Source organism: Leucoraja erinacea, chromosome 20 (assembly GCF_028641065.1).
Source record: "Leucoraja erinacea ecotype New England chromosome 20, Leri_hhj_1, whole genome shotgun sequence".
Lineage (NCBI taxonomy): Eukaryota > Metazoa > Chordata > Chondrichthyes > Rajiformes > Rajidae > Leucoraja > Leucoraja erinaceus.
In genome coordinates, this window is record NC_073396.1 from 23,278,680 (window position 1) to 23,296,832 (window position 18,153).

The 18,153-nt window shown below is 44.8% G+C and overlaps 2 protein-coding genes across 9 annotated transcripts in view; one reads left to right on the top strand and one right to left on the bottom strand.

Moving 5' to 3' along the window:
- The window catches only part of tsc2 (TSC complex subunit 2), a 92,443-nt gene extending 91,215 nt beyond the window's left edge, over positions 1 to 1,228 (top strand). For all 8 annotated transcript variants that reach the window (XM_055651658.1, XM_055651659.1, XM_055651660.1 and 5 more), the window contains one exon: positions 389 to 1,228. In XM_055651658.1, coding sequence (XP_055507633.1) covers positions 389 to 634 — 246 coding nt within the window. In that variant the 3' untranslated portion in view covers positions 635 to 1,228. The remainder of the gene's footprint in view (positions 1 to 388) is intronic.
- A 5,157-nt stretch (positions 1,229 to 6,385) lies between these two features.
- Positions 6,386 to 18,153, bottom strand: part of pkd1a (polycystic kidney disease 1a) — a gene marked incomplete at its 5' end in the record, with an annotated part of 103,056 nt that continues 91,288 nt past the window's right edge. The window contains 4 exons of the mRNA XM_055651913.1: positions 6,386 to 11,785; positions 14,009 to 14,323; positions 16,258 to 16,392; positions 17,479 to 17,766. Coding sequence (XP_055507888.1) covers positions 11,204 to 11,785; positions 14,009 to 14,323; positions 16,258 to 16,392; positions 17,479 to 17,766 — 1,320 coding nt within the window. The remainder of the gene's footprint in view (positions 11,786 to 14,008; positions 14,324 to 16,257; positions 16,393 to 17,478; positions 17,767 to 18,153) is intronic.

An 18,153-nucleotide genomic window follows, 5' to 3' on the forward strand; every position in this document is an offset into this window, starting at 1 on the left:
ATATTCTGCACTCTGCATCTTCACCATATAAAGTTCATGTTCATAAGACATAAGGATCATTTAGGCAGGTACATGGATAGGATAGGATAGTAAGCGTGTCAGGGGTTATGGGGAGAAGGCCTAAGAATGGGGTTGCGAGGGAAAGATAGATCAGCCATGACTAAATGGCTGAGTAACTTGATGGGCCGAATGGGTTAATCCTGCTCCTAGTACGTGAGCATGATAGGTTTGAAGGAACCTGGGCCAAGTGCAGGCAGGTGGGACTAGTGTAGATGGGGCATCATGTTGGTTGGCATGGGCATGTTGGGCTGAAGGGCCTGTTTCCACGCTCTTGCTCAAATAAAGTTTATTCTTGAAATGATGGGGGGGTTTTCTCCCTTTTGCCCAGGTATGCGAGGATCTGCAGTATCGTCAGAACGCCGGGATCTCTCTGATACACATGCACGCTGCGAACCAGAGTAAGAGCTCCCACCACCACCATCACCACCACCACCACCACCAAGCACAGCAGCAGCATCTCCCTCACCACCATTACCTCCCACAGCACCTGTCGCAGTCACAGTCTGCTGGGAGCGAGACTGGCCAGAGGAAGCGGCTGATGTCCACCGTGGACGATTTCACAGACTTTGTTTAGAGCGGTCTCCCGCATGTCGAAACTGTGCAATACGTACGCCATACTGTGACGAAAGCCAAAAACAGTGTTTAGTTTGCCGTGGGGGTAGGATAGGATTTACCGCTGCACTGTTTGTCCAGAAAATGCTGCTTCAACTGACCTCCGCGAATAGGGTGGGCTGGTTGGACTCCAACCCCCTTTGAAGACACAGATAAACAAGCGGAGTCTCTTGTTGATTATGGATGTAGCTCTCCCTCCTCCTCCTTCTCCTCCTTCTCCACTCTCCAAAACGACTCTGATGGATCTGATGGGGGATGTATTGAAATAAATGACCATTCACTGCCCTGATGAGCATTGAGAGGTCATGAACATCACTCATTCTTTGGGTCAGCGTGATAGGAGCAACCCTACCAAGCGGATGTGAGTTGACGAATGAAAGTAAGTGGGGTTTCGGACAGCACCTCTCATTCAGTTCCCTTCTGATCCGGCAATAACTATTCTTTGTGCAATTACCTTGTAAAGGAAGACGTGTTGTCAAACTTCACACAATTTTTAAATGCAAGTGTCAGTGTTGAAATGATGTACTAAAAATGAATAAATTTCATTTGAAAATAATTCATGAGTTGCTTTAAAAACCTCAACCCTGCAGAGTCAAATTTTCTTTGAATCTTTGATCGGTAATGTCAATTTAAACTGGAGCTATTGTAACAAGGTCATTTAGACTTGCTGTGCAGGAGGGAACCGCAGACACTAGTTTACACCGAAGATCGACACAAAAAGCCAGAGTAACTCAGCGGGTCAGGCAGCATCTCTGGAAAAAAATGAATAGGTGACATTTCAGGTCGAAACCCTTCTTCAGACTGAGAATCAGGGGAGAGGGAAACTAGAGGTATGAAAAGGTTCGGAACAAATCAGAGCCGGCACCGATGACCAAGGAAAGGTGGAGCCCACAATGGTCCATTGTTGGCTGTGGAAGAGGTGATAATGAAGGGGTCTATGGATTCACACAGTGGAACCAGCAGGATGACTCGGGTTGGGGGAGGGGCAGAGAGAGAGGGTATGCAGACTTACCACTGGTAAAGAAGTCTGCTGTTGATGGCACTTCTGTTGCTAGTAGCAGATTAATATTTTTAGATATCCTGCTTTCAGAAATCTGGATTACAGTACGGTGGCACAGGGTAGAGGTGCTGCCTTACAGTGCCGGAGACCCGGGTTCGATCCTGATTATGAGTGCTGTCTACGAAGTTTGTATGTTCTTCCCCATGACCTGCGTGGGTTTTATCCGGGAGCTCTGGTTTCCTCCAATGACGACAAGTTTGGGGGCTAATTTTGGCTTGGTAAAAAAGGATGAAAGGACGTACCTTTAGAGCAGTGATGGAAATGGGTTCACTCAAAATAGGGGTACTTTAAGGCCCGTGAGGTTGGGAAGAAAGGGGGAGGGATTTTTTTTTATGTGCGGTCATACCCATGTAATAGTACAAGAAATCATAACTTGTTTATTGTGTATTTATAATATAGTTTATTGTGTATTATATGTCATAGCTGCTTTCTTGCATCTCTCTCTCTCTCTCTCTCTCTCTCTCTCTGTTGGCTGCAGCCATCGTCTGCTTTAGGCTGTGGGCTGAGGAGCTTTAATCCAGTGTTTCGTGACCCAAGTCACCAAACTACATGAAATTTTCACATATTGTGTAAAAAAATTATATAAATCACCCCTGAAACTCGTCATGAACAAGACTTGCACATTTTTATTAAATTAGAGAAAAAACGGAAACATTTTGGGGATTTTTAGTCCAATCAAAGCACGTTTAACATGCCAGTTGGCCAATCACGCGCTTTGCTTCAGGTTAGCACACAACATGGCTGAGAGGACTTCACTGATGCCTGGTTTACTGGAGATTCCGATGAAAGTTCTGTGGAATACATGTCGTGAAAACTTGCATCAGGGTAATTGAATTGACTGAGAAAAGCATTAAGAAGTCTGAAGAATGTGCAGCTAAGTGGATAGAAGTGGAAGAAAGTCTTGAAAGCAAAGTCCCTGCTGAGGTGCTGCAACACAAAGTTGTGAAACTTTGTGAATCAACTCAAACTGAAAGGTAAGATCTAAAGTCTGTATTTATGAAAATTAATCTGTATGGACTTTAATTAATTTAATTGCACCCTTTATAATGTGAAAAAATTAGATTTAGAGGCTGTACATTCACTCAGTTATTCACTCATCATTCCTTCACTCAAGCACTCATTCACTCACTCACTCATTCACTCATCATTCACTCACTCACTCACTCACTCACTCATTCATTCATGCATTCATTCATTCATGCATTCATCATGCATTCATTCATTCATGCATTCATCATGCATTCATTCATTCATGCATTCATACATTCATGCATTCATTCATCATGCATTCATTCATTCAGTCATCCATTCATTCACTTATTAAATCATTCATGAAGTTCAGGGCCTAAACTATATGTATCAATAGCAAGGTAAATTAAACATTTTCACTAATGCCAGCTTGTTGTAGAGTAATAAGACTTAACCATCTAATCTCGGAGCTGCCTGCGATAACTTACCGGGAAAAAGTGCTCCGATCGCGGGGCCTATGTATTTAACATAGTGAAGCCGCGGTCTCAATTAAAAAGCGGCCGATTCGCGAACGCGGAGCCGCGGATCATCTCCGTGGGCGGGGGGGGGGGGGGGGGGCTGTACATAGTGCCGTCCGTAGCGGCCGTTTCCAGGCCCCGACCACGGGAGAAAAACGGAGGACTATTCATTGCACTTTATGGGCAGCCATTGGAGTGAGAAATGGTAAGAAATGGCTGATGTTTATGTAGGAATTAATTGGTGTGTGTGAAACATAGAACATTAACTAATTTATCTATGGTGGTAAGTGTTATTCTCATTAACATTAAGGAGAGGTTGAAATGCTATGAATTGAAGTCCATGCAGACTTAATGACTATGAGATGTTTTATTTTGTAGCCTCTGCCTGACCCTCCACAGGGGATGGTCTCCCCTGCCATGAATAATATATATATATATATATATATAGGTATAATAATATAGTTTAAATCGAAATGGACTGCAACACGGAAATAGGCTGCCCATCGTGTAATATGGGCATTGGCCACTAGATGGCGCTTACTTTCTCGATCTCATTTTCTAATTAGTTTAATTAATTAATGTGCAACTATCGGCAATGATGAGTTATAACTTCCTTCTCAATTATACTTCATCTAAATCTGTGGAAAATGTCATGTGGTTTGGTGACTTGGGTCACGAAAACTGATTTCTAGACACATTTTTGATGCTCGGCCACAGCCTAAGAAGGGAAAATAGAGGAAGGAAAGAAGGGAAAAGAGAGAGGAAGGAGGGAGGGAAGGAAAGAAGGGAGGGGTGGAAGGGGAGGAGAGAAGGGAGGGAGAGGGCCGGCGGGAGGAGCGGATGCCGGGGTCCGAGCGGACGAGTGTGAGCTGAGGCCGAGGTTTGTAAACGTTGCTCCAATCCCTGGCCCGGTTGATTGTCAAAAGGGTCTCGACCCGAAACGCCTCCCACTCCCCAGAACCGCTGCCCGTCACGCTGAGCCACCCCAGCCCCCCCGTATCCACCTTCAACTCCAGAGCCAAACAAAAAACACTGGAGTGCTGGAGGAACTCAGTGAGTCAGGCGGCACCCGCAGAGGGAACGGACCAGGAGCCGCCACGGGCCAGGGTTCCCCCCACCCCAACAGGAAGGAACCGCAGATGCAGCCGTCCCTGCAAAACGCCAAATGATTCTGGGAATGCCGAGGTGAGTGAGAGAGATCGAAAGGATGGATTCGGATTCCAACTACGCTTCGCTGAGACCTCGCCTGAAGTTTCAAACCTACGGCCTCCTCCAGTTCGTGCCACGTAGACGGAGATACCACGTTGTAAACAACCACCTTCGCTACTTTGACCTGGAGTTTGTGAAACTTCACAGTCCCACCAGCGGTTTACAGCTGTTTGATATCAACTTCAGGAAGGAGTGGGTGGTCTACGAGTTGAGCGTCCAGGAGGTGGACTCCGTTTACGGCGGAGAGACGCCAGGTGAGGGGCCAAGTCATTATGGAATTGGGAAAAGTTCCAATGAGCTGGTGAAAGACGTGGACTGCCCTTACAGCGCCACTTTCCTCCACACTCTCCATCTTATGGAGGCTGGAAACTGAAGAGTAGGGAACACCGTCCCCCTGCGTACCCCCCCATTTCCATCACTGCTTCAGCGGTTGGAGGAGATTGAATACATTTATTGGCCAAGTATTCACATACAAGGAATTTGCCTTGGTACTCCGCCCACAAGCGACAGCATGACATACAGTGACAGTTGAGAATGATACATAAAACATTAAAATAAAACAAGGATAGAAAATAAAGCAAGGATAGAAAAGGAAAGGCAGAGCTATGGAGCGATTTGGAATATTCCTTTAAAAACTGTGGTGTTACTTGACCAGGTTGATCGTCAAGTATTATGTAGAAACAAAGAACGTCAGATGCTGGTTTGTACCAAAGATAGACAAAAAAGTGCTGGAGTAACCTGGTGGATCAGGCAGCATCTCTGGAGAAAAAGGACGGGTGACTTTTTGGTCGGGAATAAATTGTCCCGACCCGAAACGTCATCCATCCTTTTTCTCCAGAGATGCTACCTGAACCGCTGAGTTACTCCAGCACTTAGTGTCTATCTTAGGTTGTCAAGTATTGTTTAGTTTAATTTATTATTATTGTTGTCATGCATACCGAGGTACAGTGACAAGATTTTTGTTGTGTGCTATCCAGATTATACATGATTACAATCAAGGTGCTTTGGGTGTTTGAGACTTGATGTGAGTTTGGAAGCTGAGTGGATAATTGGTCGGCCAACTATACTGGGAGTAGAACATGTAAAATTCTACCTGTAAATCTGCAAAAATCATAACTGGTATTTATAACACAATGAAGGATTTTCCAGTGCTCAGCTGCCTAGTCAGCAGTTGGCAATTCCCCTGCACAATCTGTGTCCATGCAAGCGAGTTCCCATTCTAACGTGACCAGATATTAGGCTGTCTTGAAGTGTGTGGCACAGCTACTGCCTTACAGCGCCAGGGACCCGGATTTGATCCTGGCCATGGGTCGAGTCTGTGTGGCGTTTGCATGTTGACTGCGTGGGCTTCCTTCGGGTGCTCGGGCTTCCTCCCACATCCCAAAGACATGCGGGTTTACAGGTTAATTGGCCTCTGTAAATTGACCCTAACGTTTAGGAAGTGGATGAGAAAGTGGGATAACATAAATTTATTGTGAACGGGTGATCAATGGTCAGCTGGACTCGGTGGGACGAAGGGTCTGTTCCTGTGCTGTGTCATAGAGTCTTACAGCATGGAAACAGGCCCTTTGGCCCAATTTGCCCACACCGGCCAGCATGTCCCATCTACACTAGTCCCACCTGTGTGCATTTGGCCCATATCCCTCTTAACCTGTCCTATCCATGTGTCTCGAAACTAAAAGTACCCTGGACCAACTGTATTTCCAGTTGCTGAGAATTTTACAGCCAACTTGCTCAATGTTAAGAAAGGACCAATGTTGCAGGTATGGAGAGAGAATGATGAGGAAAAAGTCTAGAATATTACAAAGCCAACAGTCTACACAGGTGAGGTGGATAGGACCAACTCCCTTTGACTAAATCACAGATGATGATGATGAGTGTTATTTTATTTAGTCCTTAGGGGCACAAAATGTATGCAAAGTGAGAAATCTTGTACAAAAGAAAGGTGTAAAAATAGGAAAAGAGAAAGCGATTAATTTATTTTTATATTTCAACTGCAATACAATAACTGAGTAAAATACTTTGTTTCCCTATTGCTCAAATAAATAATTTCAACCCTAATTCACCAACTATCTCTCAAGCAGTCAAAACTTTATTTGACATTGTCTTTCAGTGCATCGGAAATGTTTCTGGCATAAAGATTACAATTATTTACACATGGTTTAACGGTGCATTAACTCTGCCTTGACGGTGCGCAGTGGTGGAGGGAGGGGTGGTTGGTGGATGGAATGGATGATTACATTTGTCCTTGAAGTCACTAATGTTCGAAAATGAGGACTCGTGTCAATTCACTGCCCTTCAAATATTGTCTATGACGTGTGTGATTTATGTAGGATTTGTATAGAAAAGTGATTAAAATATTATGTCACAGTGGCGCATGGTAGGGTTGCTGCCTTACAGCGCCAGAGACCAGGGTGACAGCGTGGGGTTTTTCCGGGTGCTCTGGCTTCTTCCCACAGTCCAAAGACAAACAGGTTTATAGGTTGTTCAAGAGGGAACTGCAGATGCTGGAAAATAGAAGGTACACAAAAATGCTGGAGAAACTCAGCGGGTGCAGCAGCATCTATGGAGCGAAGGAGATAGGTAACATTTCGGGCCGAAACCCTTCTTCAGACTGAGTAAAGATTGTAAATTGTCCCTAGTATATAGGATAATGCTAGTGTTTTGAGTTTGCCGGTCGGCATGGACACAGCGGGCCAAAGAGCCTGTTTTCATGCTGAATCGGTAAACTAAACTATTAATTACATCCCAAGAAAAATCTTTGCACATCAAGACTTAACAAAGTTACAGTGATTGCAAATTCTGTTTGAACACCTAAGCTAGGCTAATCTACCTTGTTCGCAATTGACGTATTTTTCTCTTGATACAAAGACCTGTGCTACTCTCCGAAGTCCAACTCTCCGATCATTTTGGGTCACAAACCTTGGAGAAAGTTTCCAGTTTGTGTTGGAAATGCCGCCCGGTTTTGGAGCTTGGAAAGATGATTCTAACCAGACTTTAAGCAGCAAACTATCCTGATCATCCTGGAGGTTTGTTGTCACTTCTCTCTGCCCTGACTGGATGAACATGATGTATCAGAAACATTCAGTTAACTAAATGAGGGATGCAATCGAAAAAGGATTGCCAACATCACTTCAACTTTCTGCACACCCATTCTTCCTTCTAAACTGCCCCATTTTCCCTTTCCCCTTCCACCTATATCCCTTCCTCTGGCTTCACATTTCACGCATTTCAGAGACATGGAGTCATACAGCATGGAAACAGGCCCTTTGGCCCAACTTGCCCACACTGATCAACATGTCCCATCTACAGTAGTACCATCTGGCTGTTTGGCCCATATCCCTCTAAACCTGTCCTATCCATGTACCTGTCTAAATGTTTCTTAAACTTTGTGGAAGTACCTGCTCTTCTCTCATTATGTCACAGCTCTTCTTCCCATCTCTTGTCATTGTCCACCAAACTGCTTATCCCTCCCCCTCCTCCCCTAACCTGTATCCATCTATCACTTGCATGGCCTTGTCCCATACCCACCTCTTCTCTAGCTTTCTCCTCCTCTACTACAATCCGTCTGAAGAAGGGTTCCAACCCAATCGTCATCTATCATAAACCATCATCTGCAATTCCTTGTGTCTACTTTAACTTTCTTCACTCTTTAACTAATATCAACGCCTGTCTCCAATTGCCCTTTAAAAAACTATGACTCTATAACTCACCAGACATTTTCAGAGGACTGTTAAAGTCAACCAAGTTACTAAGGTCTGGAGTTGCACACAGGCATAGAGGAAAAAATGAAGACAAATTCGAGAGCTTATTTATTTTTAAAGTGCCCTGATGTGTAAATTGACCAGATGGTAAGACGGTGCGTTGTTGACTAAGAATAAGTCAGTGATGATAATGAAGAATATTTTGCATGGCAAATTGCTATTCATGTAGGATATTTGTTGTTTTGTGAACTAGTTGATTGCATTTTTAATTCCAGATGTATTTAATTACTCAGCGGTCACAGAAAGATTTGTACTTAGCTTTGCTCCGTCTTGGAATACCAGTTCAGTAAGTAAGCACTAACCTTCTACATACCATCTGTAGTACTCTTTTAATCAGCATTTGGCACTTAAAGCACATTATATGCATTTTATAATAAAATAATACACAACCTTAAAACTGGCATATTTATCAAAGTTTACAATGAATATCCTGCAGTATTTCAGATAAGCAGCCTAAAGGCTCACGCTGAACCTATGTGATAGGAAGGAGACTTGTCAACAGTGTCCCTCTGTGACGAAAAATATAAAATTCAGTAATTTGTTCCAAGAAAATAAATGACTTGGGCTTATCTCATTTCCAGCACTTGGGAAGAGCAGGTGAACACTTCCAGAGTAGTTGAGGAACAAGTTTGATAGGATCCTATTTGTTAATTCCCCTGGTGTTCATACCATTAACTACTTGGTGACATTTCAACTTCTAATGCTTCTTCAGAGAAAGAAAGCCACAGGAAATGAAAGGTGCTTGAAGTTCACACATTGCCCAGACCGACTTTCCAAAGTTGGGTAGCAATGATGAATTACTTTTGTGCCTTCATATTTGGGCAGCACAGTGGCGCAATGGTAGAGCTGCTGCCTCACAGCACCAGGGTCCCAGGTTAGATTCTAACCACGGGTTCTGTCTGTACGGAGTTTGCATGTTCTCCCTGCGACTGACTGCATGGTTTTCCTCCCGGTGCTCCAGTTTCCTCCCACATTCCAAAAGACGTGTGGGTTTGTAGGTTCATTGGCCACTGTAAATTGTCCCTAGTGTGTAGGAAAGAATGAGTGTAATGATGATCGCTGGTCGGCGCGGGCCCAGTTGGCCGAAGGGCCTGTTTCCACGCTGTAGCTCTAAGCTGAACGCATTTTGTAAGCTACACCCTGGGTGATTGGGAGAAGAAGGGTAGAATTCTCTATGAAAGTGTGTTCATTCACTAAACAAAGCATGAGACCATTTAGTGTTTGGTTACATTGTGCCTGAACCTTACACCAAATTCAATCAATGCCTGACCAGATGGAATGATAACGTAACAGTATGATCAGCACATTCATGGAAAGATTTCTCTCCTCTCTAATGCTCTTGTGACCCTGTAAATGTTGGACCAAAATAACCATTTTGTATATTTTCACTGCAAATACTAATTTCTGTGCTGTAACCTAAAGATAAATAGATACTCTAAAGAGGAGCAGCGGTAGAGTTGTTGCCTTACAGCACCAGAGACCCGGCTTCGATCCTGACTACGTATGCTATCTGTACGGAGTTTGTACTTTCTCCCCATGACCTGCATGGGTTTTCTCCGCGTGCTCTGGTTTCTTCCCACACTCCAATAAAGGTTTGTAGGTTAATTGGCTTTGGTAAAAATTGTAAATAGTCCCTTGTCCCTAGTGTGTAGGGTTGTGCTAGCGTACAGGGATCGCTGGTCAGTGCGGACTCGGTGGGCTGAAGGGCCTGTTTCCACACTGTATCTTTAAACTAAACTATACTAAAAATCAAATTCCACTGCTTTGTGACATCCACACAAAATTATTTTCTACTGCTATGCATCTGCTTCTTACAATTAATCCGTTTCTTGTGGCCTGTTTTTATGACTGTTACGATACATATTTCACTGTAATTATTCACAACGCAGCTTACTTTTATGAGCTGTAGTAAACTAATCTTTTCACGGCTATTTGTTTCAGCTGTGCACGTAACAGGAGCGGGTAAATGTGCAGGGTTCTTGATTTGTGTGCATTTTATAATCATTTACAGTCACTCTCCTCCCCGCCGTGCAGGGATTATTATTTGATCAGAACATGTTCTATTTACGGTGAGAAATTAATCCCAATCTGCCTGTTTTACATTCCCTAACAAGAATGCCACTATTGTAACTTAAGCAAAAAATACTGTCTCGTAAAATAAACTGTGTGCTGTTTCCTCTTCACTTATCAAACAACAAATTAAATGATTTAAAATAGCATTTTTTAAATAAGTGCACCCTTTTCTGGTGCATGGCTAAAAAAGCAAGTTTGTACAATCTCTCCTTCTGAACTACCCTCAGTTTTAAAGTGCTTGTTAATACATATAAAGTAAACCATTTTTATAAAATGTCTGTCCTTTGTACGGCTTCTTCTAACCCGTTTCGTGAATAACTTGTCCCTTGGCGCAACGAACGACGTTCATCGATAGAGTCGCCAGTTTTGGTGACTGTTAGTGCCCGTTTGCCTTCATTAAGCTGTAACGTCTCAGCCATTAAGTGTTGAGGGGAGGCGTGTGAATGAATGCGGGGATAATCCAACCTTCCGTCAATGCTCAAACAAGTTGGGTCAGTGATATCTTTTTACGACGTCAACATATGTGATTCAATCCACTGTATGGAGAGGGGCTGTGTGGAGTGACACATCTCTTGAAGTTATATGGAATTGAAGGGTCATTGTCTTGACCCTGCAGTGCACAGCCCCAACAGTGTGGCATAGTGGCACAGCTGATAGAGTTGCTGCCTCACAGCGCTGTAGACCCCAGTTCAAATCTGACCTCAGGTGCTGCCTGTATGTGTGTTTGTGTGTAGTCCTCATGTTCTCCCTTGCGAACATGCAGACTTCCTCCCACATCCCAAAGATGTGCAGGTTTGTAGGTCAATTGCCCCCTAGTGTATAGGGAGTGGATGACAAAGTAGGATAACCCAGAACTAGTGTGAACGGGTGATCAATGGTTGGCATGGACTCGGTGGGCCCCGTACTGGTTGGATGCTGTACGGTATTGCCAAACAAAACTAATCGGGGTTTGAGTGACGTTGGTGATCGCCGGGCGTTTGTTGCCACACCTTGTCTGGCATTTTGGACGTTTTGGACTTTCTTCGAGGTGGCAGGGGCATTGCACAGTCTTCTAATTGGCTGGCCCTTGGCTGGGGGTCGTTGACCGCTGCCCTGTCCCCTAGAGTGCGCGGGGATGGCCGCCGATCGTCCCTCAGCCTCCTGCTCGCCCTCATCCTCCGATAAGCCGCCAGCAACTCTTCCGCCTTGGTGTTAATCCTCCTTTGCCGCGCTGTCTCCTGCACCTGCTTAAGCTTGCACTCCGCCTGGTAGACATCTTCGGTCGCGCTGTTCACCTTATCGAACTGCTCAAGAAGGGTTTCGAAAAGTGGAAGCAGCCGGTGGATGTTGGCCTCGATTTGCGGCGCCTTGTTGAGGCCGGCCGACGGGAAGGCATCCGCGGCGGTCGACCCGGCGCTGGACGAAGATGACGAGGAGATGTCGGAGATGGTGCTGGCGGTGTGGAGGCAGGTGGACTTGGAATCTCTGGATGACCCGGAGGGCAAGGGAACCATCCCTTCAAACTTCACCTTGTGACGGAACTGTGAAAAGAAAAGCAGAGGCGTACAAAATCATGAGAGGGATAGTTTGGGTTATCGCACAGTCTCGCTTGCCCAGAGTAGAGGAATAGAGAACCAGAGGACATAGGTTTACAGGAGTGGGACATTGGGGGGGGGGGGGGGGGGGGGGGGGGGGGGGGGGGGGGGGGGGGGGGGGGGGGGGGGGGGGGGGGGGGGGGGAGATTTAATAGGAACCTGAGGGGTAACTTTTTTACACAAAGGTTGATGGGTGTATGGAACAAGCTGCCGGAGGAGGTAGTTGAGGCAGGTACTATCGTAAAGTTTAAGAGACATTTAGACACAAGTTGGAGACATTTAGATTTAGTTGGAGTAACTCTGCGGGCCAGGCAGCATCTCTGGGGAGAAGGAATGGGTGACATTTCGGATCGAGACCGTTCTTCAGACATTTAGACAGGTACATGGATAGGACGGGATTGCAGGTATATGGGCCAAATGCGGGCAGGTGGGACTAGTGTAGATGGGACATGTTGGGACATGAAGGTGCAAATGTGTACTACAATTTTCCAAACATTCGGTTTGGAACCACTGCCTATTATATGGCCCATTCATTGTCTTGTGTGGTCAAGCAGCTGCAGTTCAGGCCATCGCCTGCAGATGGTGCTATCGTGGCACAGAGCACAATAAAGTACCTGTAGAAACGAGGAAATGCAGATGCGGGTTTACTAAGAAAAAGACACAACATGCTGGAGTAACAGCGAGTCATCTCTGGAGAACATGGATAGGTGACGTTTCAGGTCGGGACCCTTCTTCAGATTGACCCTCATGGGAGGTTATGTTACAGTTGTTTAAGACGTTGGTGAGGCAACATTTAGAGTATTGTGGTCAGTTTTGGTCGCCCTGTTATAGAAAAGATGCTGTTAACCTGGATAGGGTGATGAGAAGATTTACAATGATGGTGCCAGGACTCGTGGGCCTAAGCTACAGGGAGAGATTGATCTCTTGATTAGGTTTGATTAGGACTCTATTTTTTGGAGCACAAGGGGAGTGCAGGAGGATGAGGAGTGATCTTATAGAGGTGTATAAGATCATGAGAGGAATAGGTCAGGTAAATGCGCAGCCTTTTGCCCAGAGTAAGGAAATCAAGAACCAAAGTACAGATGTTAAAGATCCCCCTAATCCAGGCATCATTCTGGTAAACCTCCTCTGATCCTTTCCAAAGCAAAATGGTTCTTTATTGCCACATATGCACAGCACTGTGAAATTCTTCCACATGTCCCCACGTCTTCCCCACAGCACCATTTATGCACCAAAGCTTCCACATCGTTTCTGTAATGATGCGACCAGAACTGCAAAACAACGCCTCAAATAAAAGAGTCTAACGAAAGCAGTTTCTTGGCATCATTCCTGCAACATGACTGGACTAAATAATCTGAAGAAGGCTTCCGACCCAAAATATTGCATATCCATGTCTTCCAGAGATGCTGCCTGACCCGCTGAGTTACTCCAACACTTTGTGTCTTTTTTTTTTAAAGTGAAAACCTTGCTTGTACCTGTAGTAACATCACAAACACATGGACTCAAACAACACACAAAGACAATTAATACTTAGGTTGTACATAAATCACATACATTTTACAAGATGGTGAAAAGTAAAACACCGCACTAAGCTAAATATTAGTGCATTGTATCTTTTTTTGTAACCCAATGTCTGCAGGTCGTTATACACCTCGCGCTGCCTTGGCAAGGCCACCAGCATAATCAAGGGCATGTCACACCCCGGCCACTCCCTCTTCTCCCCCTCTCCCATCGACGAGGTCTGTATGGAGGTGTGTGTTTTCACATCAGTGTGAAAACGCACATAACTTCAGATTCTGGGTTTGGAAGGCTATTTTTCCAGATTTTATTGTCTCATCTGTTATCAGGCAACTGAACTATCCTACGAACAACTAGAGAGTTGTCCCGAGCTAGCGAGCCCCGAGCTACTATCTACCGCATTGAAGACCATTGGACTATCTTTGATTGGACTTTACTGGACTTTATTTTGTACTAAACCTTATTCACATTATTTCCCTTTATCATGTATCTGTACACTGTGGATGGCTCGATTGTAATCATGTATTGCCTTCCCAGCTGACTAGTTAGAGCACAACAAAAGCTTTTGGCTGTACATCGGTACATGTGACAATAATCTAAACTCAAACTCAAATAAGCCTAGCTTGGTCAACTGTGCAAATGTGCACCTACTTCTTTCATCTTGCTGACACCGATCCACATCTTGAGTCTTCTGATGAATAGCTCTGCTAACTCATACTCCTGTGGCTCCACTGCTGGCCTGTGCATCTCCAGCTTAATCTCCCGGTAGTTCTGCAGTAGCACAGCCGCAAACAGCCGCACTACAATCCAGATCTCGATGACAATGTAACTGATGTAGTAGAGGGAGCATAGGCTTGGGTACTCGAAGAAGCACTGCCCCAGGTTCATCCCTCGTTGAATCACAGCGAGCAGGGAGAGCATGCTGCCTCCAAAGGTCTTGAAATGATCGAGGTTGGCGGAAAAAAACTGAAATATAAAATGACACAATTACATGTTGCTCTCCAGGCTATTTAACAGGCTATTATCAAACATCAGACTTGCACCACTACAAATTCCAAATGAGCTCCAAACTTCAAGACCCTTCTTCAGACTGGTTAGGGACAAGGGAAACAAGAGATATAGACGATGATGTAGAGAGATAAAGAACAATGAATGAAAGATCTGCAAAAAAGTTACGATGATAAAGGAAATAGGCCATTGTAAGCTGTTTGTAGGGTGAAAACGAGAAGCTAGTGCAACCTGGGTGAGGGAGGGATAGAGAGAGAGGGAATGCTGGGGGTACCTGAAATTAAAGACATCTGTCACCGGGAGTGGGAGCGAGGGTGGAGCTGCGGGGTACCGAGGAGACATGAGTGAGGGCCTCATCTACGGTGGGAGAGGGGAACCCACGTTGATTGTATGTGTGTATATATGTATACATACACTACATACACACACAAATATATATATATATGTATCAGGGCTCTCGCTTAACTTTTTTTCCCTGTTGCCAGCTGGGCAACCTTAGCAGCTTTTTAGGTTGCCAAATGACAGTTTAGGTGGTCATTTAAGATGGCTTGCATGACGCGTGCTCGGATGAAGTGCGTAGTTACCAGTCGGAATTATGCTCAATTAAGCATTCACATATTATTTCTGCTTCAAATAAAGTCACAAACTAACAAATTCACCAATCAAGACATGATATATACCACAATGACATGCAGCAAAATTATAATACAGTATCTCAACACTTTTTACACATTGCAATTAATGCAATTTTTGTTATTTCTTTCCACTTCCAAACAAAAATGTGGTTGGATTATTCAGCATATGATTAACCTGTGTCAATAAATCCTGGACCTTGATAACATATATGCTTAACCATGCACACTACAGATTGATGCAAGCATGTTTTCTGTGAAGGACCGAAAATTATCATGACATGGCCATAGTATGGGTCGTTATGGGTCGATAAATCCAACATATAGTTGTGAATGATGCTCAGTAAATAACTACAGTACTGATACTCCATATTAAGAGCATTGATTCACCATTAAAATGAGTTCTGTAATAACGTGTCAACGGTAGCAGTGACAATCGAACACTGCGGTTTTAATATTTCATGTGTTCACAATTTAATTCATCCATCTTTATGGATTAAAACAAATAATAACATTGGGAATTAAAACATATTTGATTGCATTCCGTTATCAATCATAGTCGATGTTAGCTCTGAAGACATTGGGGTCGGGAGGGGGGGGGGGTGTGTGTGTGAATCAGTGCAGGATAGATAGATGGTGGTGGGGGGGGGGGGGGCTTGAGAAAAGCAATCGGTGTGGGGATGGATTGAGGCAGGGGAATTAGTGCTGGTGGTTGGAGTAGGTAAAATTGGGGGGAGAGAAGACAGTGCAGGGGGGGGGGGGGGGTGGAAATGGTGGGGTGGATGAAGGGGGGGGAGCAGTGCAGGATGGATGAAAGGTGGGGTTACAAGATGAATTGGGGGGGACCAGTAAGATTGATGGGGAGTGGCAGGAGAATCAATGCGAGGTGGATAGGGATTTAATCTGAGGGGTGACTTTTTCACACAAAGGGTGGTGGGTGTATGAAATGAGCTGCCAGAGGAGGTAGTTGAGGCAGGGACTATTGCAACATTTAAGAAACATTTAGACAGGTACATGGATAGGACAGGTTTAGAGGGATATGGGCCAAATGCAGGCAGGTGGGACTAGTGTAGATGGGACATGTTGGTCGGTGTGGGCAAGTTGGACTGAAGGGCCTGTTTCCATGCTGTATGACTCTATGACCCGAAACGTCACCTATTCCTTTTCTCCAGAGATGCTGTCTGACCCGCTGTGTTACTCCAGCATTTTGTGTCTACATGCGGTGTAAACCGGCATCTTCCCACACAGTGTAATACCTACCAGATAACCAAGCTGTGTATAGGCAAGCAGAAGCCCAGCTGATGCCACAACAACTGCAAACAGCTCCTTTCCGGAATTATGCAGGGTCTTTCCAAAGATGGACCACCTTCTGACAAATCTCAGTTGTCGAGCAGCCTGAGTCACAAACAAGGAATGAAAAGGGGAATTATGATCAGGTTTTATCTGTTCAAACATCAGCCCATTGTTTCTAGATCTGAACAGGAACCATTCCGTCCCTCCATTTCGAAGCATGTGCCTCAATAAGACTGAAGAAGTCTGAAGAGGAATCCCAAACCAAAATGTCACCTATCCATGCCTGGCCCGTTGAGGATAAGACATAGGAGCACAATTAGGCCATTCGGCCCATCGAGTCCACTCCGCCATTTAATCATGGCTGATCTCTCTTCCCCTCTCAACCCCATTCTCTTGCCTTCTCTCCATAACATTTGACCCCCATACTAATCAAGAACCTCGTCAATTTCTGCTTTAAAAATACCCAATGAATTGGCCTCCATACCATCTGTAGCAATGAAATGCACCACGGAGATTGTATTACCGACCTTTCAGTAAAGTACATGGATGGATCATAGAAACATAGAAAATAGGTGCAGGAGTAGGCCATTCGGCCCTGCACCGCCATTCAATATGATGATCATCCAACTCCGTATCCTGTACCTGCCTTCTCTCCATATCCCCTGATCCCTTTAGCCACAAGGGCCACATCTAACTCCCTCTTAAATATAGCCAATGAACTGGCCTCAACTGCCTTCTGTGGCAGAGAATTCCAGAGATTCACCACTCTCTGTGTGAAAAATGTTTTTCTCATCTCGGTCCTAAAAGATTTCCCCTTTATCCTTAAAGTGTGATCCCTTGTTCCGGACTTCCCCAACATCAGGAACAATCTTCCTGCATCTAGCCTGTCCAACCCCTTAAGAATTTTGTAAGTTTCTATAAGATCCCCCCTCAATCTTCTAAATTCTAGCGAGTGCAAGCCGAGTCTATCCAGTCTTTCTTCATATGAAAGTCCTGACATCCCAGGAATCAGTCTGGTGAACCTTCTCTGTACTCCCTCTAAGGCAAGAATGCCTTTCCTCAGATTAGGAGACCAAAACTGTACGCAATACTCCAGGTGTGGTCTCACCAAGACCCTGTACAACTGCAGTAGAACCTCCCTGCTCCTATACTCAAATCATTGTAAGGGTGGCATTCCATAGATCATACCTTAACCATTAGTAGGAAAAGAAGGACGGCAGCCAGCTTGTTGAACACTTGACTCAGGGACGCCAACTGGTAAAAGTTGGTGAAGCAGTCTTGGTGGGTCAGGTAACGTGCCCACTGTCTGTCGCCGAGTTTAGCACGTTTCAGGTGCACAGCCACACAGCAGATACTGAGAATAATGACCGACCACTGCAGGTAGTTCCAGAACAGAAACAAGTAGGTCTTGCCTTCTTGACAGATCAGGAGTAATTCACTAATTGTGAAGTAGATGACGAACAGCATGAGGAAGACCTGGAAGGAAGCAATTGGTGAATCTTATCTTCGGACAATGAAAAAGATTCTCACGCAGAACACTAAATGCTGGAGTCACTCAACGGGTCAGGCAGTATCTCTGGAGGACATGGACAGGTAACGTTTCGGGTCAGGAATTCATCTTCACAGTCAATAGACGACTCTGAAGAAGAGTCCCGACCCAAAACGTTGTCTGTTCATTCCCTCCCCAGATGCTGCCTGACCAACGGAGTTCTTCCACATTGCAAGATTCTAGCATTTACAGTTCCTTGTGTATACAAGAGGATTCTCTAATCCTCCTGAGCAGCTCAGCATTCTTTTTTTCTAATTGTGCTTCACGTTATTAAATTGAATTGAAAGATACAGCAATGAAACAGGCCCTTCAGC